Raw genomic sequence first — 24,807 nt, 5'->3', positions numbered from 1 at the left:
GCATCCTATCCCACCCCAACAATCCCCTTCCCTCAATAATTTCTGAACAAGATGAGAAGTTCTTATCTCATGCCACATGACTATGCATTTTCTCTTCTGTAACTCTTATATAATTTTATTGTAAATGGTTAATTACTTATTTCCCTCATTAGATTATAGTCTTTCCCAAACCAGGGAGCAGATACATTTTATTCATGATCATATCTATGAAACCTAGCACAGGGCTGACATAAAGTAGGCTTTCAAAGGTATTTATGGCTGACTAAACAACAAATGGCTAATAAGACAACCAGCAATTCTGCTTTTAGATGGGAAGATATCTCAAATAAAACCCTAATATAATTGTTTAATTCACCTAATTACTAGATTGATGTTTACCTATCTGTAGGTCAAAAATGATCAAATACCAGATATTTTAATATGATCAAACCTATTATGTTTCCAGTCTTAAAATTCAGGAAACCTTTAGAACTCCCTGGACAGATATGACTTACAGAAACTCACTAGAGGGGACATGACATTACAGAGATGGGATATGCAGACTTGAAATGATTTTTGCAAATAACAATCTAAGAAAAAACTTCTTAGTTCATTCACATTGTTATAACAAAAACACCAGACTGAATGACTTAATAAACAACAGAAATTTAGCATAGTTCTGGAGGTGAGGAAGTCCAAAATCAAGGTACTGGCAGATTGGTGTCCCGTGAGGACCCATGGCCAGATACTACTATGTCCTCATAAGGCTGAAGGGGCAAGGGAGTGAGTGATCTGGAGACTCTTTTATAAAGATACCAACTGCATTCTTGAGGGTTGCTCTCTTTAGACTTACTCTAACCTCCCAAAGGCCCACTTCCAAATACCATCATGTTGTAGGGGTTAGGATTTCGGCATCTAGATTTTAGAGGGACATAAACATTCAGTCTACAGCAGGCCAACTACAGCAACTGCTAATGGGAGACACAATGTAGTTCTTAAAAGGGTACTCAAAACCCATTTTCTTATAGAATCAGATAGCAAGAGTACTCAGTTGTGAAATCATGTCCTATTTTGGAGGGCAGGACTCAAAGATGTTACATACCTAATTTTCCAGAATTTTCAAGCCCAGAGGAAGATTAACCAATCACTGCAGTGATCTATGTCAGAGAAGAGGAAGTGAATGGCCACAAGAGCAGAACTCATTTGAGTTCATAAGCTAATGGCAGAGAAACTAGTACTCAGGCTTCCTAACTCTATGGCCAATGTTCTTTTTGGTAAACTAACCACCTTTTTGTTTGTACCTATAGGCAGGTTCTCTGATTATTGAATGTTTGATTATTAACAAGTCTATTAAAGAGATACTTGTAACTAAAACCAAAACAATCTGCATATAGATATTTAAGTTATTTTCCCAGACTGGTAAAATGTGGCTGGGCCTCCAGGACCTCCCTCAGACAAATAATTAAAAATGTAAATATTGGTTACATGGACTTGTCACTAGTTTAGATTTTGGATAAAAACTTGAAATTCATAACAAAAGATTCCTATCACTGAAAGTTTATCAATAAAACCACTATAAAAATAAAAGTAAACAGGTTCCAGAAAACACAAGGCTGACTGATGAAAAGAATGACTACGTTTCAGAATGTGTCATTATTTCATTATTTTTTCATTAGGAGAATCCATTAAGGAAGCAATTTTGACATAAATCTTTGCTACTGAGCAAAACAAAAAACCCAAAAAAACAAAACAAAACAACCAGAGTCACTGACATAAAAGGTGAGAAATAACCAAAAGGAAGGGCCAGAGTCTGACTCTGGAAGTTGGAGACCAGAAAGTGTCTCTATGTTTCTTTCACTGTCAACTGCAATTTATTTAATTCACTAGACCCAAGCAGCTATATAGTTCTTACAACTGGGGGTAAGAAGGGTAGGGGAGTCCCTGTGGCTTATTAGGGCTCCTTCCCAATGAGTCTGACAAGTTCTATCTAGATACCAGGGTTGAGGAACCTTTGGTCAAAGGCCAGAAAGAACAGAAAACAAAAAATTTAGGAATATTTGGTCTGCAGAAATTTATTTCATGAAGCCAAGGGTAGTTCAATATCAAGATCATAATGTTGGTAATTTGTAAAAATCGTATTAAGGGGTAAAAAAAAACTCTTGATAAAATTTAGTAGACATTCTTTAATAAAATCTTCAAAGTCAAAGATGGAAGAAAATCACTGAAGGACATGTAAGTACATTACTTACAAAAAAAACAAAAATGAACAGCATACCTCCCAACAGACTGGAAAACTAAAACCGCCTTAATTAAAATCAGGAACTCAATAAGGATGCTAGTTATCACCATCATCATTTAAAATGTCTTAATGTTCCTTTTTTTTAAAGATTTTATTTACTTGACAGAGAAAGCATAAGTGTGTGTGTGTGGGGGAGGGGCAGAGGGAATAGGAGGCTCCCCACTGAGCAGGGAGCTGAATGTGGGGCTTAATCCCAGGACCCTGGGATCATGACCTGAGCTGAATGAAGGCAGATGCTTAACTGACTGCACCACCCAGGTGCCCCCATCTTAATGTTTCTAACATAAAAACAAAACAAAGAAAATTAAACAGCCTGCAGAAACAATGAAAAAAGAATTGCAACTGTTTTTGTTGCTGCCATAACTACATACCTGAAAATCTCAAAAGATGCTAATATAAAGTTAGGAGAACTAATCAAAATATCAAGAGGCAGATGAATAGAGAGTAAAAAAAAAAAATGTCCATTCTCTTTTGTAGCAACTAGCATCCTGAAATAGAAATCAGAAAAAAATACTCCATTTGCAATAGCAAGAACACTTTAGGATAATTCTTAGGAATAAATTTAACAAAAAAGGCACAAGACATAAAGGAAGGCAACTCTAAAGTCTTTAACAGACATAAAATAAGATCTGAACAAGTGGCAAGACATACCATACTTTTAGAAGTAAAGATACTATAACAATGTAATTTATAGCCTAAATTAATATGTAAATTAAAATTCAAATTAGAATCCTTACATAACCTTATTAGGAGGCAGTGGTGGTGAGACTGAAGAAAAGAACTTAAAGGTTTATATGGAAGATTACATATGCAAGGAATAGATAAGAAAAATATGAAATAAGAAATAGTGAGAAAAGATTTTATTTACCAGCACATATCAGAACATAACTTGAAGCCTCTCAGTATATGTAAGAATATAAGATCTAACAAAGATGGTAGTTCTATTCAGTAGGAAAACAGGAGCAGCACAACTGGTTATCCATCTGGGAAAAAATAAAATTGGGCTGCTATCATATGCCATGTACAAAAATAAATTCCAGATGGATTAAAGATATAAATATATAACACATACAATAAAAATCTTGCAAGAAAATCTTAGAAATTGCACTTAACAAAACTTTAAGGTAGGAGACCTTAAAAAAGACAATTTTCTACATAAAAATTGAAAGTGTTTTGTATGGCATGAAACCATCAATAAAGTCAGCAAGGAATTAAAGTTTTAGAAAGGTATTTACAATGAAGATAAAGGATTAATACATATAATAGAGAGTACTTAGAGAGTTCTTCTTTTGGTAAACAATCTTTGCTTTATTTAAAAGTGATTTTCTTCCAACTCTGGCTTTGAGATTTCACGTTTAATAAAGATGAAGAGGTAACTCAGAATAGTAAATCCCTCAAATTTACTGGTAGACAGAGAACTGCAAACTGAAGATATGCTGGTATCACTTATATCCACTAACAGCAAAAAGTTAAATACAGATAGTAATAACTAACACTGTTTGGGATATGGGGGTACAGGTACTTTGCTACATTGCTGGTGAACTATAAACAGGAATAATAGGCTTTCAGAGAACCAAACTGGATATAAGTAAATTAAATATAAAAATTAAGGGCACCTGGGTGGCTCAGTGGGTTAAGCTGCTGCCTTCAGCTTAGGTCATGATATCAGGGTCCTGGGATCAACCCCCACATTGGGCTCTCTGCTCAGCAGGGAGCCTGCTTCCCCTCTCCCCACCCCCTGCCTACTTGTGATCTCTTTCTGTCAAATAAATAAATAAAATCTTAAAAAAAATTAAGTAATCAGTTTAAAAAAAATGTGACCCTTTGATTCAGCAAACATACTTCTGAGACACTATTCCATAAAAGTAAAAGATTTAGACACATATAAGGATGTTTATTTAGTAAAACACTACTTAGGCTAGAATCTGGAAACAAGTAAATGCCTACCAACAGAAGAGTAACTGAATAAAAATGTACACATAAAAACAAGTATGTTTATGTGTCCACGGGAAATTCTCTATGAGTACATACATGCCTGTGTAAAGAAATTTTTATTTAAATTCAAGGATAGATAAGTAGACAGAATAATGGAAAAGAACCAGCTTTGGAATAATTCCTGAGTTCAAATTCTGCCTCTATCATTTATCTGCTGAATGACTGTAAGCAAATTACTAAGCTTCAAAAAAAAAAAAAATTACTAAGCTTCATCAAACCCCTGCTTCTTCATTTCTAGAATAGAAATAGTAATTACCACTTCACGGGGATTTTCTTAGCATAATGACATAACAGTTATAAAGTGCTCAATTTAGCATGTGTTACATACACTCAAAAGGGGCAGCAGCTATTATTATTATTATTATATTTTCCCCTTCTTGAGATGAAAAAACAAAAAACCCCCAAACATAAAATAAAAATCAAAAAAAGGGAGAAGAGTGCCTCTAAACTCCACTGCTTTTAAAGAAATAAGAAACACCTCGGGGCACCTGAATGGCTCAGCTGGTTAAGCATTTAACTTTTGATTTCAAATCAGTTCATGATCTCAGGGTCCTTGGATGGACCTCTATGTGGGCTCCTTGCTCAGCAGGGAGTCTGCTGGAGATTCTCTCCTGCCCCTCCCCCTCCACATGGTCTTGCTCTCTCTCAAACACAAAAATAAATCTTAAAATAAAACCTTAAAAATATATATATACCTATGTATTTTCCATTACTGAATGGTCATTTGTCCTTGGATTACAAAAGTCATATGGGAAAAATCCTACATATACCCCCTTAAAGACAAGCTTGACAATTAAAGCAAGATAATGATGAAGACATTCATCAGTTTTGTTTGCAAGTTAATTTGGAGCGGGGATTTATTCTATAAATCAAGTCACTGTTTGCTGCCTTAAATTTAGTCTTTGAAGAAGCTAAGCAAAAAACCCCTCAAGGGGCACCTGGGTGGCTCAGTCGGTTAAGTGTCTGCCTTTGGCTCAGGTTCTGATCTCAGTATCCTGGGACTGAGCCCCACTCTCTGCTCAGCATGGGAGTTTGCTTCTCCCTCTCCCTCTGCGCTCTCTCTCTCTCTCGCTCCAGCTCCCAAATAATCTTAAAAAAATAACAACCCTCTAAAGGAATATTGCAGGTGAAATTTCAGAATATAAAGCAGGTATTAGCAAAGAACCCATATCCAGAATAAATTAAAAATGTAATACATATATGTAGGTAAATAATGTCTATATATAGGTATACTAATATGTACAAATCCTGCTGTTTTAGTCCATTTGGATCACTATAACAAATACCATAGACTGGATGGCTTAAAAACAGCAGAAATTTATTGCTCACAGTTCTGGAGGTTGGAAATCCAAGATCAGGTGTAAATATGTTTGGGATCTGATGAAGACCCTTTCCTTCACTGCAGACTATTGACTTCTTGCTATGCCCTAAAACGATGAAAGGTGGCGAGGGACCTTTCTGGACCTTCTTTTATAAGGGTGCTGATCACTATCATGAGATTTCTGTCCTCATGCCCTAATCACCTCCCAAAGTCCCCACCTCCTAATGCTAACATCATCACTTTTGGAATAAAATTTAACCATATATATTTCGAGGGAGACAAACATTCAGACCGTAACATTTGTTAAATGCAAGAATGCTCACAGCAGCTTTGCTCACAATGGCTAAAATTGAAAAAGAACAAAGCAAAACCAAACATCTATAATAGCAAAATAGATAATTTTCAAGTGTGGTTTATTCAAACAATGAAATACTCTCAGCAACTAAAAAAATGAAAACAGGGTGCCTGGGTGGCTCAGTGAGTTAAGCCTCTGCCTTTGGCTTAGGTCATGATCTTAGGGTCCTGGGACTGAGACCCACATTGGGCTCTCTGCTCAGCAGGGAGCCTCTTCCCCCTCTTCCTCTGCCTGCCTCTCTGCCTACTTGTGATCTCTTACTCTGTGAAATAATAAAATAAAAAAATGAAGAGGGCTCGCGATACACTCCCAAAATAGATGATCAAAAGAAGTCATGTACAAACAAGTACATGCTGCATGACTGTATGATTACATTTAAATGAAGGTCAGAAACAACTGAAACTAATGCTATGGAGAGAAGAGTCAGAATAACGGTTATTCAAGGGCAGAGAAGGGGTGTCATGACTAGAATGGGACAGAAATACCTCTCTGGGGTGCTGGGTATATTCTTCCTCTTAGTAGTAGTTACAGCTGTATATTCATATGTAAAATATCACTGAGTTGTATACCTCAAATATGTGTATTTTAGCCTATAGACATTACACCTTCCTGTGAAAATAAATTTTTAAAATTTTAAAGTAGCTTTCCCCTAAAAAAAATTTCAGAACAAAATGTAAAATGTCAAGTACCATTCCTACACAAGGATAACTATAACTTTCAGGAAGGCTGGAAAGAAAAGCAAACAACTTTATATTAAATAACGCTGCAGTGTAAAACAAAAAGAAACATTCACCAATATTATGATGGCTAAGTCATTTTTATTTTCTGATCATCTACCAGCAATTTAAATAATTATACATCCATGAGAAATATTTTTAGGTTCCAGCCACCCGCATAATTGAACTTTAAGGTGAAATAAAAAGCGCATGACACCGGCATATATAAAGCATTGATCAAATATATCAGATTTTGTTAATAAAATGATCTTTTACTCATCATAGAATTACCAGGTTTCTACTCAAGAAACACCAAAAACAAGACAGTTCTTATTTTAAAAAATTATCTGTCTGAAAGCCACACCAAAACCATTAAGAAACAATTTTTGACCAAATGTTTAAAAGGACTTCAAAAGAAGAAGGAGAGATAGACATACAACTGAGAATTATTTATCCAAAATATAATTTGCCAACAATAGGAGAAAAAAACCCAAAACCAAAACCCAAGTAGAGGTACCTTCACTAGCTATACCTGTTATGTATCCTCTTTCTTTGATGCCTCCATTCACACTCTTCCATCCTCCCATGGCTGGAGAGCTCTTTTCTGAAACTGGTCTTAAATGTTACATTACTGATAAAGACTCTCCTGTTCTCCCAGGCTGAATTAACCACTCCTTTGATGGCTCCCACTGCTATTTCAGACCATCATATGATTTGTGTCTACTGAAATGACAAATCATTGCTTTGTGTTTCACCTCCCAGCTCCTGCACTGAGGCTGTAATGGGCACTCCATAAATGCTGCTTGAACAATGACAGCAACACAATGGAGGGAATCAGAATATTAGTTCTTGAAAGAAAAAAACAACTGTCTAGAAACAAAATGATGACAACAGCAGAATTTTGATCAAATGAAAGTCATTTTCTGGGGAAAAAGATCCAATTTTGTGTTCAAATGCCTTTCTTCCTCTATAAGCGTTTTTAAAGTAATAGTTTTAAGGAGATATTATTCATTTAAGGTTTTAATATATCTTTAAAAGAACCCCACCTTTTGTCACATGAAAGATGCTGATGTTTTATTGAGGGTTCTGAGCAATTCATTCAGAACCCAGGTCTGGGACTGGAGAAACTGCTTTCCAAAGATAAATATTTCAAGAATATGAGAAAATGAAAACAAAAATTAAAACCAATGAAGACAGGTGCAAAGACACAAAGCATCACCGAACCTGAAAAAATTACTTTAAATTCTTGTATGCTACACAAAGAATAGTTTTTATTGCTTTGCTTGTAAAACCATGAGGAATGTATGAAGTTGCAAAGGGATACTATAAAAAAATGAAAATTCTTCATTTTAGAGGAATGAGCTAAAAGGGAATACAATTGAAGAGAATAAAATCATGTTCTTCCAATTGTAGAAATAGGCCTTACCTACAAAGAATACATTTCTGTTAAGTGTGAAAACAAAATAAACAAAAGAAAAGTTTTTCATACTGCACAGCACGAATGATCTAAAAATACAATTATATTCGGAAAGGATTCGGATACAAAATGAGTAGAGGACATCCTTTGCTTCCGAGCTTTGCTCAGGCGAAGCCAATCAAGAAAGAAAACCTTTTTCTTTCTTTTCTGTGCCAACATTAGAAACAACTTTGGGCTAAAAGTGTATATAAAGTTCTATTCTTATATTAGATAAAGGGATTATAAAATGTTCCCTGAAATCAAATAGCCACATGATCTTTTCCTAACAAATTTCCAAAAGGATTAATGCTGAATTATCAGCCCCTTACCTTTGTAATGAGAATTCGGTATTTCTCTACCAGGTGGTCGTTGTTGTGACATCCTGCTAGCAGCTGCCAGACTTCTCCTCGAAGAGCTTCAGGAACACCGCTTCTTACTAAGGATGACAACTGCTTTGGTCTCACACTCAAATTGAGATGCCTAAAAATAAAGCCATAATCTGTAAGTGGATTAAAGGAAGATTCTCTAAAGAGTATTAATTTTTCAAAGATCTTATTTTTGGAGGTCTTGGGTGGCTCAGTCAATTAAGGATCTGCCTTCGGCTGAGGTCATGATCTCAGGGTACTGGGATTGAGCCCTGCATCAGGCTCTCTGCTCAGCGGGAAGTCTGCTTCTGCCTCCCTTTCTGTCATCTCTCTCGCTCTCTTTCTCTCAAATAAATACTAAAAAAAAATCTTATTTTTAAGTAATCTTTATACCCAGTGTGGGGCTCAAACTCAAAAGCCTGAGGTCGGGCGCCTGGGTGGCTCAGTGGGTTAAGCCGCTGCCTTCGGCTCAGGTCATGATCTCAGGGTCCTGGGATCAAGGCCCGCATCGGGCTCTCTGCTCAGCAGGGAGCCTGCTTTCCTCTCTCTCTCTCTACCTGCCTCTCTCTCTACTTGTGATCTCTCTCTGTCAAATAAATAAATAAAATCTTAAAAAAAAAAAAAAAAAAAAAGCCTGAGGTCAAGAGTCATACCTTCCACCAACTAAGCTGGCCAGCCACCCCTAAACAGTGTAATTTTTATGGAAACTAGACTATATGATTTTCACAAACTTAATAAAGGTAACATACTAAAAAAAAAAAATTAAATAGATCTGTTGAATTGGATGTGGTCAAGGTAACTAAAAGGCTGAGTGAAGAACTGTGCAGACTGTTTCCTAAGTATCTTTAAATTATTGCTCTATTTTAAATTTTTTTAATAAAAATCAAAAGTAGAAACCATAGCTTCATGATTGTGGTTTACGTAAGAAAAACAAAGCAGAATTCTAATCAGCAGAAACAAAGCCAAAGATAAGGGCTTGGCGATGCATCAAAATTCACAAGTGAGTTGTGTATTTTTATGTTCTAAGTTAAAATAAATATAAAAATAAAGCTTTCAGCTGTTTTTATGATACCTTGCTTCAAGTAACATTTTAGAATGACTATGATCGCTAAGGAAGTTTCTACTGTACTCTGATAATATCAAAACAAATTATGGAAGTCTTTGAGCTTCATTTATTTAATCTATAAAATGGGGAAAAAAAACTTATCTTGAATTGTTGTACCAATTTATAAAGTAATTTGCATATAATCTTGAATTTGATCTTCACAATAACCATCTGAGGTAGGTGGTTAGTACTTCCAGTTTAATCGATGGAGAAAGCAGCTCAGTAAAGTTGATTAAATGACTCAGGTAGTCTCAAACTCAGATCAATAAATGCTCTGTTGGGTATCATGGCTGCTTTGTGTTTTGAAAGCCACCATTACTGAGTCAGTAAAGCAGCATCCTGACCTGCAAAGTCTTCTGTGACCACCAGATTTAAACAGAAGTTACTGATGACCACTCTCAAAATACAACAAGGAGGGGCGCCTGGGTGGCTCAATGGGTTAAAGCCTCTGCCTTCGGCTCAGGTCATGATCTCAGGGTTCTGGGATCGAGCCCCGCATCGGGCTCTCTGCTCAGCAGGGAACCTGCTTCCCCCTCTCTCTCTGCCTGCCTCTCTGCCTACCTGTGATCTCTGTCTGTCAAATAAATAAATAAAATCTTAAAAAAAAAAAAATACAACAAGGACTCGGACTTTTCTCAAAACGTTCCCAGAATTCTAACGAACAATGCGCAGTATCTTTAAAAATGGTTAATTCTGTGATGCTAGTACCCTAACAAGGTAGCTATAGACAATTCAATATGGTTTCTGTCTTTGCTTGGAAAAAAAAGTTACATAAAAGTTGAAGGATTGGGAGCAGAAAGAACAAAACAGTTGTTACTTAATTCAAGAACTGGTTAACTATGGACTGTATGCCAAATCTGCCCACTGCTTATTTCTGTAAAGCAACTTTTATTGAAACACAGCCTTTTAAAATTGTTTATGTATCATCTATGACTACCTTTGCACCACAACAGCAGAGTTGAGTGGTTGTGACAGAGTCTACTGGGCCACAGAACCTAATATTCATGAGCTATATTTATTAATGGCCCAAGTATTTATGACCTCGCCCTTTACAGAAATAATAAACCTAACCTAGGTTTATTTGCTAATCCTAGCTTAATTTATATTGGTAAAATTATTTTCAGAATAATTTTATGTCCTTGATTGTATTAACTTTATTTACCCTCAACATACTATTTTATACCAACATTAGTTCTCTTATTCACTAAGAGTCACACTAAAATATACTTGGAGAAATTAGAGTTCAAAGGTACTATTACTTATACTGCCCCTAAAAATCTAATGTGGAGGGGCACTTGAGTGGCTCAGGCGTTAAGCATCTGTCTTCAGCTAGGTCATAATCCCAGGGTCCTGGGATGGAGCTCCACATCAGGCTCCCTGCTTGGCGGGAAGTCTGTTTCTCCCTCTCCCACTCCCCCTGCAGGTGTTCCTTCTCTCGCTGGGTCTCTCTCTGTCAAATAAATAAATAAGATCTTTAAAAAAAAAAAATCTAATGTGGAGTTAAATAAACCAACTTTAGGCTCGGACTTGCCTGTGTTAAAAATTCTAGGTCTGCCACTTACTAATTAGAATTGCTGACTAAATCTCTGAACCAGTTTCCTCATCTGTTTAAATGGATACTAGTTCATAGGGCTGTTATAATGGCTGAAATCAAGCACGTAACTTAGCACAATGCCTGGCATATAATAAATTCATTAATTCTCACTACTATTACTACTAGTGCAACATCCATTATTTTTAACTCACAATAATCTTGAATGGTAATTTTAAAGACCTGCATATTTTGTAAATGAAGAAACAGACTCAGAAGAGTTAAGTGACCTGCCCAAGGCCATACAGTTTGGAAATAGGAGAGGCAGGATTTGAAGCCAGGCCTACTAGGTTATAGAATTCCATGATATTATAATGTTTCCTACCTATACAACATATATAATAATGATGGGAAAAAGAGATGAAATGAATTAAAGAAGTGAAACAAACTGTATTAGTATTTCTGAAGACATGACCCAAACCAGCAAAAATAGTTTCAGAAATATCTGTAGACTCAGTAAATGTATTTGAGGAAGTGGAAGAAAGATATAATATTAGTTAATTAACAAATAAATTTAAAAATATGGTAATAAAACAAATTCCAAGCAACTATATAAAATGGTGGAGTTCATCTAATAAAATCTAGAGTCTAAATGCTGTATCTGAATGATTTTAAATAAACTATTATGTAACCATGTCAAGACTCAATTACATTTCTATTTTAGAGTAGAAACCTTTTTATACAGATGAAATGCCTGCCAGCAGCAGTCCAAACACTCCAAATACACTGAACTGAAAATATAATTCTGATGAGAGCATCAGCAGGTTTGTCTCCTGACTGCTAAGGGAATATTAAAAATAAATGAGAACTGTACCCTGGAGGGGGGGTTGGAGGGGAGGCTTCTGTAGAGTTCATTTACTAAAACCACTTGTATAAAGAAAAACCATGCTTTGGTATGCATTCTCCTCTTCTACACATTTGACATTTCCCCATGTCGAACATGTTTCACCAAAAGTGTAAAGCACTGTGAGAATGCTGGAAGCAGATGCATGCCCATTTGTAGTCCCATCCCTTAAGGACATGGAAGATTTTTAAATGCTGAAACACAGTTTTCTAAGAATAGAGTGAAAGCCTTCACCAGTTAAATTTTCTGAGAAAAATCAGACCCCAAAGTAAGAGGCCCATGGGAGCTTACATGACAACCTTAACAACCAGAAAGTCAGAAATAGAGAAGTGCTCAGATCACTTTCAAGCTTTTTTTAGCCCCAGCATATACTGGCATCCTACAGAGAGGTAAAAGGAAACTACATAAATGTCTCACCAACCTGACATCTCTGGTTTCATTAGGAAACACCTTAAGCTAGTGTATCCTTTCTAGATGGTCTATAAGGATAGTGCTTCTTAACACTGTTGTCAAGCTGACAAGAAATTTCTGAGTTTTACAAGTGTCAGTAGGAAAAGTAACCATTAGAACAGTCAATATACAGCATGTTCTTAACACTCCGCTGTCACTTCAGGTAAATAACACAGATAGGGGAAATCCCACCTGAGGTCTCTACTCTGGCTCTATGCATTGTGTGAGCATCTTCCAAATCTCCAATTATTGTGTACTAATTGTTACATATTATCTTAACCAGTCAGTGGTTCCTAACCACGTTAATAAAAAGGAGCTCTTTCATAATTTATTCTCTCCACACATTCCATGTTTGAATTAATATTTTCTGCAGCCATGAGAATTTATTAGGTTTCTTATATTCTGAAAGGTGATTTCAGGGGCACCTGCATGGCTCAGTCATTAAGCGTCTGCCTTTGGCTTAGGTCATGATCCCAGGGTCCTGGGATTGAGCCCTATATCAGACTGCCTGTGCAGTGGGAAGCCTGGTTCTCTCTCTCCCACTCCCCCTGCTTGTGGTTCCCTCTCTTGCTATCTATCACTGTCAAGTAAATAAATAGCATTTATTAAAAAAAAAAAAAATTAAAGGTGATTTCAGACCTTCACTACTTACCCTTATAAATCTATAAAAACAGAGATTCTAGAACACAAACCCCATACTTTGGTTTCTATAATAGGTTGCAAAAACAGAACGGTTCCAAAATTGGATATTGTAGTTAGGGAAGATACCCTATCCATAAAATGAAAATTACAGATGAAAAGGAGAACTATTCTAACTTACCACTTTGACAGCAGTTCTCCCCATGTTTCAAGAATTTTTCCTGCACATTCTTTGGATACATCACCAAATCCACTCAAGAGAGGTTCATCATTATCTTTAATAAATAAAACACAAAAAAGGATAACAGAAGTGGCTATGCTAGCCAGAAGAATGAATGGTAATATAACAATCAAATTTAAAAGATTTTACTGGGAACGTAAAGTCTTAATTTCTATTTCTCTCTTTTAGCATACAGATATAAATACAAAGGAAATAAAAATGATCCTAGGTACAATGTTGCAGTAACTTCTTTATTTCTCTTTTGCTTTCCATAGAGTCCACATTATGTTAACTGCAGAAAAGAGCCATTTCTAAGACTCAAAATATGGTATCTTCTTTTCCCTTTTCCAAAGCAAACAACTTTATCCGTGAAAATATATGGCAGTCTTGTTTACCACAGTTTAAAAAATTACAAACAATAGGAGAGCAGCAATAGGAGGCTGATTAAATTATAAAACATGGTTACAATGTAATTATATATTGACATGTGTTTACATTAATAATCTGGCAAAATGCCACATAAAACAAAAATATCAGGAGCTAATAAATCCTCACTGTGATGAAAATAGTCTAGACTAAATTATACTAAGACATTACCAATTACAATCTGAGTGACAGAATTATGATTTCTTTCCCCCCTCCTTTATGTTTTCAGGACTCCAAATTTTCTACAGTGGCATACATTTATTACAGAAAGCACAAAAATATTTAAAAAGACCAAAATGAGTCATTTCAAACCTAACTCTAGTAATTAAGAAAAGTAAGCTCAAATAGGAATTTAAAGATCGTAAGAAATGAAGGCAGTAAAAAAAAAAGTGACACTGATAAAGGCCTGTGAGAGGAATTTAAAAGTGTAATGAAAGGGGGAAACATAGACTAAGATATTTACATAATCAATCCTCTTTTGCTGAATACTTGGGGAGTTTTCAATTTTCTGCTACAAATAGTATCAGGAGGAACTTAACTCTTGTTTTCATTGGGTATATGCCCAGAAGTGAACTTCCTGGGATAAAAAAGGCATACTTTTAAGGATTTTGAAACTTACTGACAAACTGCCTTCCATAGTGGCTCTACAATTAGTTCTCCTAGTAGGGGACAACAATGCTGTTTCTAAGTTTTCCGGCTTAACCTGCCTAAACAAAGTTTGGATCTTTAGGCCTTTAATGAGTAGATCGTGAATTTGCATCTCTACTATGGACAGCTCAGAAATCCATGATACTTATTACTTCCTTACATTAAAACACCTTGGACATTAGCATCAGTTTTGATGGTGAGATAGGAAAGACACAGAATGAATGTAAGTGAGACCTCTTTTGCTACAAATGAGATATAGGATAAATAAGGAAAAGAGAAAGCCTTGAGGGCATGAAGATAAACTTTCCCAATTTTGCTGTTTTGCCAGAATTGGCCCTACTTTCTAATGCCTCAAGCAATTCTCTCCTCACTCAAATATCAACACAACACAACAACTCTTTGGGGAATAGCACCTATAAAAAATGTACTAAAATGTACCAGAGGTGACAATTCCTTTAAAGAGATAAAGAAGACCTGTCTTACCAAATTCTTTTTTATTGCTTTGGATGCTTTCAACATATCTTGACAGTAGCAGTTTGAAATATGTCTTTAGAACTCCATCTACCTAAGACAGGGGTATGGGGGGGCGGGAGGACAGGGACCAGGCAACCAGCTTCAGAATATTGTTTCTGAACACCTTCCCTTACTACCTGCTGGTTTCCTGTCTTGGGAGAAGACATGTCCTATGGATAAGAAGTCTCTCTGCTAGAGGACTACAGCCATTTCTTTCTAGGAAACAAACATATGACAATAGGATGGGTCTCCCTGGTCCACATACAGGTTAGAGGATGAAGAGGTGGGGTGACTGCACAGCTTTCTTCAGCACCATAGTCCTGTCATTAGTCTTGCACTATGGGAATGGATTGGGGGCTGGGATGGTGGTGGGAAACCCATCCCACCAGTATCTCCTGAGCATCTATAACACACACAGAATTGTGTTATACACTAGGGAAATAATGTGGGCAAAAAAGGACACTTTTGTCCTTTGTGAAAGCTGTGTTCTAGTGTTCCCTAACTCTCCCATGTTTGTTATTGGTCCTTATCTCTCTTAGTTAACTACTGTTACTAGAGCCCCTCTGAACTCCTCAATTCCACTGAAAAATGTATGCCTGCCATAGATTAGAACTAGACATTAGTCTAGATGTTAACCTTTAGCTGGGCCCAAACTTGGTAAAAGGCAGATACTCTTTAAAATCTGCAGCACTGAGATCCAGCATTTGACCATTCTCTGGCTACATAAAAACAGAGTGTCTTCCTCAGTTCATGGTAGGTTTTGTTTTTATTGCTGAGTTTAAGGGAAGAAGAGTTCTCTGAACTATTACTTGCTCTTCCATCTTGAGCAGCATTGACTTAGAAGGTAAACTACAAGTCTCAAGACTACCAGTTATAGAGCAGACAGTCTCAAACAGTGAGAACAATTCTATCTCCCCAACTTTTACTTAAATTGGTTCTGCAGGAAGACTTCAAATTGTATCTCTAACTTCATCCAAAACAATATATGTGCTTTCTCTGCACTTCAAAATGCTTTATGTGAACTAAAGGCACCAAGATGATTACAGAATAGAGCTCAGAATGCTAACTCTCAGAACAGGACAAAGATCCTCCTTGCCTATTTCTCGCTGTTTGACCTTGGGCAAATTCCGTTTTCTGAGATTCCATTTCCTTACGTGCAAAATAAGGATAATAGAAATCTCATTTTTCAGAATTTTTGTGAGGATTATATAAACAAAATATCATTCTATTTTAAACTAAGTACCTACCTACCATATATTAAGCATCTAGTAACTGGTGGCCATTAATATTAGACATAGGAAAAGTGAAAGTTACAGGGTACAATGGGAATTGGAAAGTAAAGGCTGGCTCTAACTTGAAAAAAGTACATTTAACCATTAGTCTATATTTCTTTTAACCCAATTATTCTTGCTACCTCTAGGCCTTTGTTAATGCAATTTCTTAGCCAGAAATACCCAGACCTGCCCATTTATCTCTTGCACTTTAAAAGTCCCAGCTCAAAAACTACTCTTCATGATGTCCTGCCACATCTCCCCAAAATAAAAAATGATTTGCCTCTATGAATTTCCAGACACTTTCTGTGAACCTCACACACATACATGCTTCATATGACCTTCTACCATAATCAGCTTTCCTCCCTCTTTACAAAAATAAAAAATCCTGCTACAAAATTACAGGTTAGAAAATACCTCCGAAACTTTTGCTTTTCCTGTGCTCCTTCTCTTCACTTCTCACGTCTATACAGTAGCTTTTAACAGAGACTGACAGATTAGTTAATGGATATAACCATGAAAAAAAAAAAAAGAGGAGGAAAAAAAGAGAGGTGGTTGATTCCTAATGTTTATTAGTGTGAGAATCCAATACTATACATACATGATTTGTATATTTAAATACTCATATTTTATGAAAGCGTCATGGTGGAAGCTGCATTTTGGCAAGTGAAACCGTCCCTGTAAAATGAATCAGCTGAAATGGGAACATTTATTTAGGTGGAAGCTATGTCAAGTTTGCTCTAAAAATGTGTTGATACACTAAGCTAGCACATGCTGATTCTTAAAAAAGGCACTAATTATAAATCTCGTTTTTTCCAACTCGATTACAGTAATCTTAAAGAAGGTCCTGTGCTCATCGTTTTCAAATCTCCCATAATCCTTTGCATACAGTACATTCTCGTAAGTGTTTACTGAAAGAATTCCAAATGCTATGTCACAGTTACCAATTCCCTGATAAACTTATAATGGTGTGCATGGTATACCACCCCATAATAGAAATTAAGCTCTCCCTACAATTTACCTTCCTCTTCATCATCTTCTGGAGGAGAAGGTATCATTGAACTCTGAGATCCAGACTGTGGCAGGCGAATTGAGGGACTGGCTGTAGTTTTCCTCCTCTCTCTCTCTGATTCACTTTCCAAGCACACAACTTCGTATAAAGTGTCAGTATTGTTCTTTCTCTCCTTCTGCTTTATCTTGAAGATGAAAAAATGTTATTTACTAAGTGGTACAATTATTTTTTAATTGATGACTATACTTCTGATTTCATACAAGAGAAGAAAAAGGTATTACTGGGGCGCCTGGGTTGCTCAGTGGGTTAAGCCTCTGCCTTCAGCTCAGGTCATGATCCCAGGGTCCTGGGATCAAGCCCCGCATCGGGCTCTCTGCTCAGCAGGGAGCCTGCTTCCCCCTCTCTCTCTCTGCCTGCCTGTCTGCCTACTTGTGATCTTTCTCTTTCAAATAAATAAATAAAATCTTAAAAAAAAAAAAGAAAAAGATATTACTTTGAATGACTACACTAAATGTAACCTTTTTTTTTCTTTTTAAAAGATTTTATTTATTTGGCACAGAGTCAGTGAGAGAGGGTTAGGGTTAGAACGGCAGGCTCCCCGCTGAGCAGGGAGCCTGATACCGGGCTCAATTCCAGTACCCCCTGGATTATGACTTGAGCCGGGGGCTCAGCAAAACTGAGCCACACAGGCACTCCTAAATGTAACCTTTTCTAAATAGAAAAATATGTTTAGACTTAAAAATCCAGAAGAAAATGGGTTAGGAGGACTTTAATTCTGCAGTTTTACTTATTGTCATCATACATGCAGCTACTAATATTTAGGTAAGTGTTAGCAATCGGTAACTTCCTAGTTACTTTAAGGTGTCTCCTCAAGGTTTCCTACAAGCAACTACCCATGAGGAGAGTGCCTGGGTGGCTCAGTCAGTTAAGCATCTGCCTTAGACTCTCAGGTCATGATCCAACGGTCCAGGGATCAAACCCTGCATTGGACTCTCTGCTCAGCAGGAATCTGCTTCTCCCTCTGGCCCTCCCTTTGCTCATGCTCTCTCTCACACACGAACTTTGTATCAAATAAATAAAATCTTTAAAAAAAATAAACTATCCCTAAGAAAATGTTTTTTATTTTATATTTTTTTAGAGAACTAGAGAGGATGGGGAAGGGCAGAGAGAGAGAATCTTAAGCAGGCTCCATACCCAAGGGCTCATCATACTCTGACTGACATGATCTAATAAGCTGAAAAGAAGAGTCAGAAGCTTAACTGAATGATCTACCCAAGCACCCTGAAAAAAAATGTTTTAAAATATTCTAACAGTTTAGAAACTCTCTTTAGAGAGTCCTTTTATTTCCATGCTTCTTCCCACTCCTTTAGCTTGATTAAAGCAATGTGAGAATTTTCTTCAACTGAAAACTATAACTGGGGGTCAGGAGGAGAAGGTGAGTGGTAGAAAAAAGATTAATGAAACTCACAAAAATTTTGTATCTCAAATTGGTTTGCATTCTAAGGCAAACACATAGCAGTTTGAACTCACCTAAATTAAAAATTAAGAACCGAGAATATAAAACGTTTCCAGCACCAAATTTAAATATATTAATACACCACATTATAGCCAGCTTATAATGAAGGGGGAAAAAGAGTGAAATACAGAGCAGGACAAAATGGCAGAATTACAGGAAAAGATACAAAGACAACTAGAAATGTGGCTACATCAATGAGAAAGATGTATAAGCACAACGTAAAAATACAAGAGAGGGGGATTAAAAGGTTCATGAGGTACAGAAGTATCAGGCAGAGTAGATTTTATCATCTGAATGTTCATGTAGGTTTTTGAAAAAATTATACCAATCCTGGAAGACCAAATTAGTGGCAACATGGACTTTCGATATCATCCTGAAGCACTGCTTAATACTGGAGTCGGTAAACCTTTATGTAAAGGGCCAAAGAGTAAATATTTTAAGCTCTATGGGCAACCAGTCTGTCACAACTACTCAACTCTGCCATGATGGTGCAAAAGCACCTACAGACACTAAGTGAGTGAATATGGCTATATTCCAAAAGAACTTTATAAAAACGAAGGCCAGGCAAGATTTGACCCATATTTTGCCAACTTTGTTTTAACATGCCCACCTATGGATTAATTTTCTAGAAGAATAAACGATTTTGACTTAGCTACTTAATATTAAAGACTCAGACTCTATGAAGCTATATATTAACCTACATATATGTGTCCAATAGATAGGCAAATGATTTCTGTCCAGTAGAAAAGATAGCCCAAACTTACCTATAAGATAGTAGTCAGTTTTATTTCTGACCTAACAATCTTGTTCTAACATTTTTTCTTTTTTTAAAGAAGGACTGTATCAACTCAAGTTCCTCAAATACATAGAGCCAAATATTGGCTCCCTCATTACTCAATGAATTGAATTAAAGTCTATGACATATGTTTATTCTAAATTTATAATTATGATTTTTTAACTTTTAAGTATTTACTTTGATAAAAGAATAGCATTTCCTTTTTTCATTCATTATAAATTACTGTCTGAAACAGTTAATTACTATCTAAAAGAGTTCAAAGATCAATAGCATTTTACTCAAAAAAAAAAAATTCTCAGACCATTTGGAAAAATATTCAATCAGACACATACTTTATACCATATACCACAATAAAACACTAATGAATCAGAGATCTAAAAGTAGAAAAACAAAAACATATAAGTAATAGAAGAAAATGTGTATATTTCTTTATTATTGGGTGTAGGGAAAGTATTTCTAGTTATGACTCAAAATCCAGAAGCTTTAATGGGAAAAACTTGATAAATTCAAATAAACTATATGGCAAAAAAGCTGAAAAGACTCTTCATAATTTAAGTCACAAGACAAATGACAAACCAGAAGAAATATTTGCAATTTATATCTCAAAGAGTTAACCTCACAAATACAGAAAGAGCTTCAAAAAACTAAAAGGAAAAAGACCAAACCAAAAAGCCAAAAATATGAAAAGACAGTTTAGAGAAAATGAGAAAAATTACCCTTAAACATATGAAAAAAAAAGGGGCCTGTTTTCGTTCATTAAAGGATAAATTAAGACTACAATCAGATCCTTAAGTTTAACAACATACCCTTGACAAGCCTATGCAGAAGCAGGTACTTTCATATCCTGTTCATCCCTATGATTACAAGAGTGAGAAAGGGAAATCTGGCAAATATAACAAAATTACATACGCAAAATTATTTACTCTAAGATGCACTTTCATTAAATCAAAACAACTTATGCACAAGGTTCTATACTACAACATTATTTGGAATAACAAATGATTTTTAAAATCCAAAAATCTGTCAATAGAGGACAATTAAAAAATCATAAATCATGATTCATTCAAACAAAGTACCATGTAGCCATTAAGAATGAGGAAGATCTCTAAAGAGGCACCTGGGTGCTCAGTTGGTTAAGCAACTGACATTCTGATTTTGGCTGATCTCAGAGTTGTGAGATCAAGCCCCATGTCCATCTCTGCACTCCATCCATCTCTGTGCTCAGCAAGGAGTCTGCTTGTCCCTCTCCCTCTGCTCTTCCCCCTGCTCTCCCTCCCTCATATATAAATAAATAAAATCTTGAAAAAAAAAAAAAGGTGTAGGACGTACATAGGCTAGTTTGTATTTAAAAAGGGAGTTAAGAAATATATAGGAGTATTTTATTACTTTCACAAAAAGAAATACTGGGAAGATAAGCCAGAAACCACTAATAATGGTTACTTATGGGTTTGGATGGAGAAACATGAATTAAAGTTAAGATTTCTGAGTACATTTTTACATAATCTTGACTTTAAAAAAAAAAAAAAGAAAAAGAAAAAAAAAAAAAGAAAAAAATACATAATCTTGACTTTTGTATCGCTGTATTTTAAATACTCAAAAACTTAAACCAAAAAGAAAAAAAGACCCAAAGACCCCAAATTGAAAATACGGAAACAAATAAACCTAACTATATGTCAAATGGTAAAATAACTATAATGGAAAAAAATTTTTTTCCAATTAACTTTTGAACACATCACTCATTTTATAATCTTACTGGAATATGTTCAAAGGGGAAAAAAGTTCCATAAAATCTTAAACTTCACTCAATAGTTTCATTATTAACTGTAATACTGACATTTTTGGAATGAATATCAACAAATGGTAATTTGAAACTGTACAGACACAAATAATTTCATATTATATGCATCCATTTTTGTTGTATCTACATATTACAGGTATATTAATAAAAGTTTTTCCTAAAACTTAAGTTCAGAATATACTAAATATTCTGGAAACCTTTTCATTTAGATGTTTTACATACTGATTTTCATATGCCGATATTAAAATATGCATCTTATTTCCAACTGAAAGAAGTTTGTACAACATAAATTGTACACAAATTGCAATGTGGCATCATCTATATTTTAGAAATGGTACAAGTTTATTAATGAATGCTTTAATTACCCCATCAGTAACTGTATTAATATATGTTTGTCCTCACTGAAATTTTAAGTAATTAAAATTTGTATTTCAAAAACAAATATAACAGTACCTTTTCTTAACATTTTATAGGCTTATAAAGATTTTATAAATATACTAGGACCAATAAAAGAAAGATCTGTATTAAGGGTGTTTCCTGCAATACTGTCATTTTTTAATTCTTTGATAAAGTAGAATAAAGCAAATAAATATATTACAGTTACTGTATTTAAGATATTCAATATTAGAAACATATATAAATGTAAAAGAAGAAAACCCTGCAAGGTGCAATTATTATTGAAAATATGTGAATGAACTCAAGTGATTGAGGGAAGGATCATCAATGCTAAAGGATGCTAAAACCAGTAGTTAGAAAGTTGTTGAGGAACAGGGTATTTGGAAGTTGCCAAAGAACCACCCCAGACATCCCAAAAATTACTTGCTAAATACAAAGAGAAAAAACTATTTTTACAAAGGAGAAATCCAGGGGTCACCACCTGAACCCAGTGATCACACTTCTCAGGAATAGCGGAATACCACGATAATATATGCCTCCTGATTTAGCAGTAGAAGATCTCTAGTATAGAGAGCATTTCCGTATTTTTTACCTTGAGAGGCACAGTGGTTTACTGCATACGTGTGCATGGCACGTGCATGTGCACACATACGCACACAAATACACACCCCCTCCCAAAGAGAAATAAGAGGCTCAGGTTTCTATCATGGTTATACTAATAACTTGCCCATGTGATGCTGGCCATGATACTTAGTCTTATAGACATCATTTATAAATGATGTAGAAATCATTTATAAAATCATTTATAAAATAATTTCATAAAAGATTCTAAGACACCTTTCTTTGGCAATAAAATTCTGTAATTCTATAGTTTTAAGAATGCTTAGCTGCTCTTAAATTCACTCTATGTTACTGTTGGAAAATCTAGTCTTCAGACTAGTTTCTTCCACTTCTACTAAACAATATTCTAAATACTAAAATCCAAGAGAACGATCATTATTTCTCCCTTTATTTATTTAAGTAGGCTCCATGACCAGTGCAGAGCCCAATGTGGGGCTTGAACTCATAACCCTGAGATCAAGACCTGAGCTGAGACCAAGAGTCAGACATTCAATCAACTAAGCCACCCAGGTGCTTCTTTCCCCACTAATTTTCAAAGTTTCTTCTCTAATATGATGCCATCTTCATATAATAATACTCACAGGTGGGTAGGCTTCCAGGCTAAAGAGGAGTTATAGAGTCATCAGATAATTTTAGTAATAGGAAAAAGGATCAATTTTTAAACATGTATTTTAAAAAATTTCTATAATTATTTTCCCATATTGATAACAACAGAAACTATATGCTGTATATTTAAAAAATTTGGTCTGCACCACTATTTCCTTTTTAGTCTGATGAGAACTGCAAAAGGGTTAAAATTTTAAATTCTCCTTAATTTAAGTAAATCCTAAAGGGAGGATGTTTCTATGAAAAGAATCCTGACTGAGAACTCTTAGAAGGCTCAGGTATGCATCTTGTTCACACAACATTCCATAAAATCAATTTTACATCTCTGGGTCTATAAAAGTGAAAATACTATCTTCACTGGATCACTATAAAAATTATACAATAGAAAAAGTCAAAGTAGCTAGTACAGTGGTGGCCACACTAGGCTCTCCCAACACTGTAGTTATTACTTTTTAATACCATAAATATAAAGAAGGGAATAAACTTAGTTTATTATGTTACAAGAAATGAGATTAACAGTCCTCTAAGTGCATTAAGACAGCAACAAGTTGCTTAAATTCTTCACACTCTCTCTTCTTTCCTATTCCCTACCCCTCACAAAATTCCTCTCCCCTCCCCCAAAATAAGACTTACCCAAATAAGGAGAAAAATGAAAGATTATTCTCAGGAATTCCTTGCCCTCCTCCTAGCTTTCACATATAAACTTCTGCTTTTTGCAAAGAAAATATTGACAACCTGGCCTATGTTGAGCTTGTAACCTTAACAGAGTCTAGAGTAGACTACTGGATTAGGTCTCAGGTATATGTGCCTCTGGCTACTTGACACGCCTAAGTCATTTATTGGCCTACTTAGATATATTATTTTAGACCAAACCACATGAAATAATATTCCTGTAAACTCATGCAGTCTTTGAATATAAGGCTGTCTAAGATCTAAAGGGAAAAGAGAGATCAAAGGAATCTTATTGATGTTCACTAAGATTAAAAAGACAGAACTCTCTAATTAAAGAGAATATGTTTTCTTACATACAAATTTGTACTAAAATTATGGAATTAATTTCTATTTACCATCCCTTACTCTAAACAGTTAAGAATCATCCCTACTCCCTAAACTTTTAAAATAATACCCATAAAATGGTTTTCTTTCTGAAGTGCTGTTCTTCTGGGGCTGATCCACTAATAATAATCAATGTTGTTCTGATTTCATGTCTTAGGATTTTTTTTTAAAGTAGGCTCCATTCCCACTGTGGAGCCCAAAATGAGCCCAAACTCACGACCCTATGATCAAGACCTGAGCTGAGATCTAGAGTCAGATGCCTAACTGACTGAGCCACCCCGGCATTTCAATGACTTAATATTTTTTATTCTTTCTCTGCTTCACTAAGGTTTCACAGTCCCTCTCTATAACAGCTAAAAATACATGAAGAACATACTATATGCCAAATGTGTTATACAGTTTCTCACTTAATGTCACAGTAACACTGTGAGGAAGATTCAATTACTGCCATTCTATAGTTGAGTACACAGGCTCACAGAGTTTAAGGTACTTGCTAGTCACTGGTAATATCCACATTTTCTGGTTCCAAAGCAAACTTCTAGTTGATAACCCTATGTTAATCCTTTTCTGCTGCCATAGTGATGTGCTGGGAGAACAGTGCTGGAGCCCAGGTTTACATTCTGTCTCCTAAGACAACATGGAAGAGAAATCTCTATTCCTTTTCTGTTTGCCACCTTTCTCTAACTATAACCAAAAGGGATAACTTGAAAACACTGGAACTAAAATATTTATTACTACCAGAAAGTATACTCAAGTAAATCCACAAGCAACACTTTAATTTTGTAAAACTGAAAAATCGAAGTTACATGTCAA

The 24,807-nt window shown here is 35.5% G+C and overlaps 1 protein-coding gene across 8 annotated transcripts in view; it reads right to left on the bottom strand.

Annotated features, from left to right (window-relative positions):
• The window catches only part of RABGAP1 (RAB GTPase activating protein 1), a 154,317-nt gene that overhangs the window by 73,464 nt on the left and 56,046 nt on the right, over positions 1–24,807 (bottom strand). For all 8 annotated transcript variants that reach the window (XR_006607426.1, XM_004757356.3, XM_045082362.1 and 5 more), the window contains 3 exons: positions 17,215–17,389; positions 13,297–13,390; positions 8,451–8,601 (listed from right to left, as the gene is read on the bottom strand). Coding sequence is in view for 7 of the 8 variants with exons in the window: in XM_004757356.3 (XP_004757413.1) it covers positions 8,451–8,601; positions 13,297–13,390; positions 17,215–17,389 (420 nt within the window). In the remaining variant the exon portion in view is untranslated. The remainder of the gene's footprint in view (positions 1–8,450; positions 8,602–13,296; positions 13,391–17,214; positions 17,390–24,807) is intronic.

The sequence above is a fragment of the Mustela putorius genome, unplaced genomic scaffold (genome assembly GCF_011764305.1).
Source record: "Mustela putorius furo isolate JIRA1106 unplaced genomic scaffold, ASM1176430v1.1 tig00000596_pilon_pilon_pilon, whole genome shotgun sequence".
Lineage (NCBI taxonomy): Eukaryota > Metazoa > Chordata > Mammalia > Carnivora > Mustelidae > Mustela > Mustela putorius.
The sequence above is the reverse complement of the archived record's forward strand: the minus strand, read 5'-3'. Positions and strand labels throughout refer to the sequence as shown.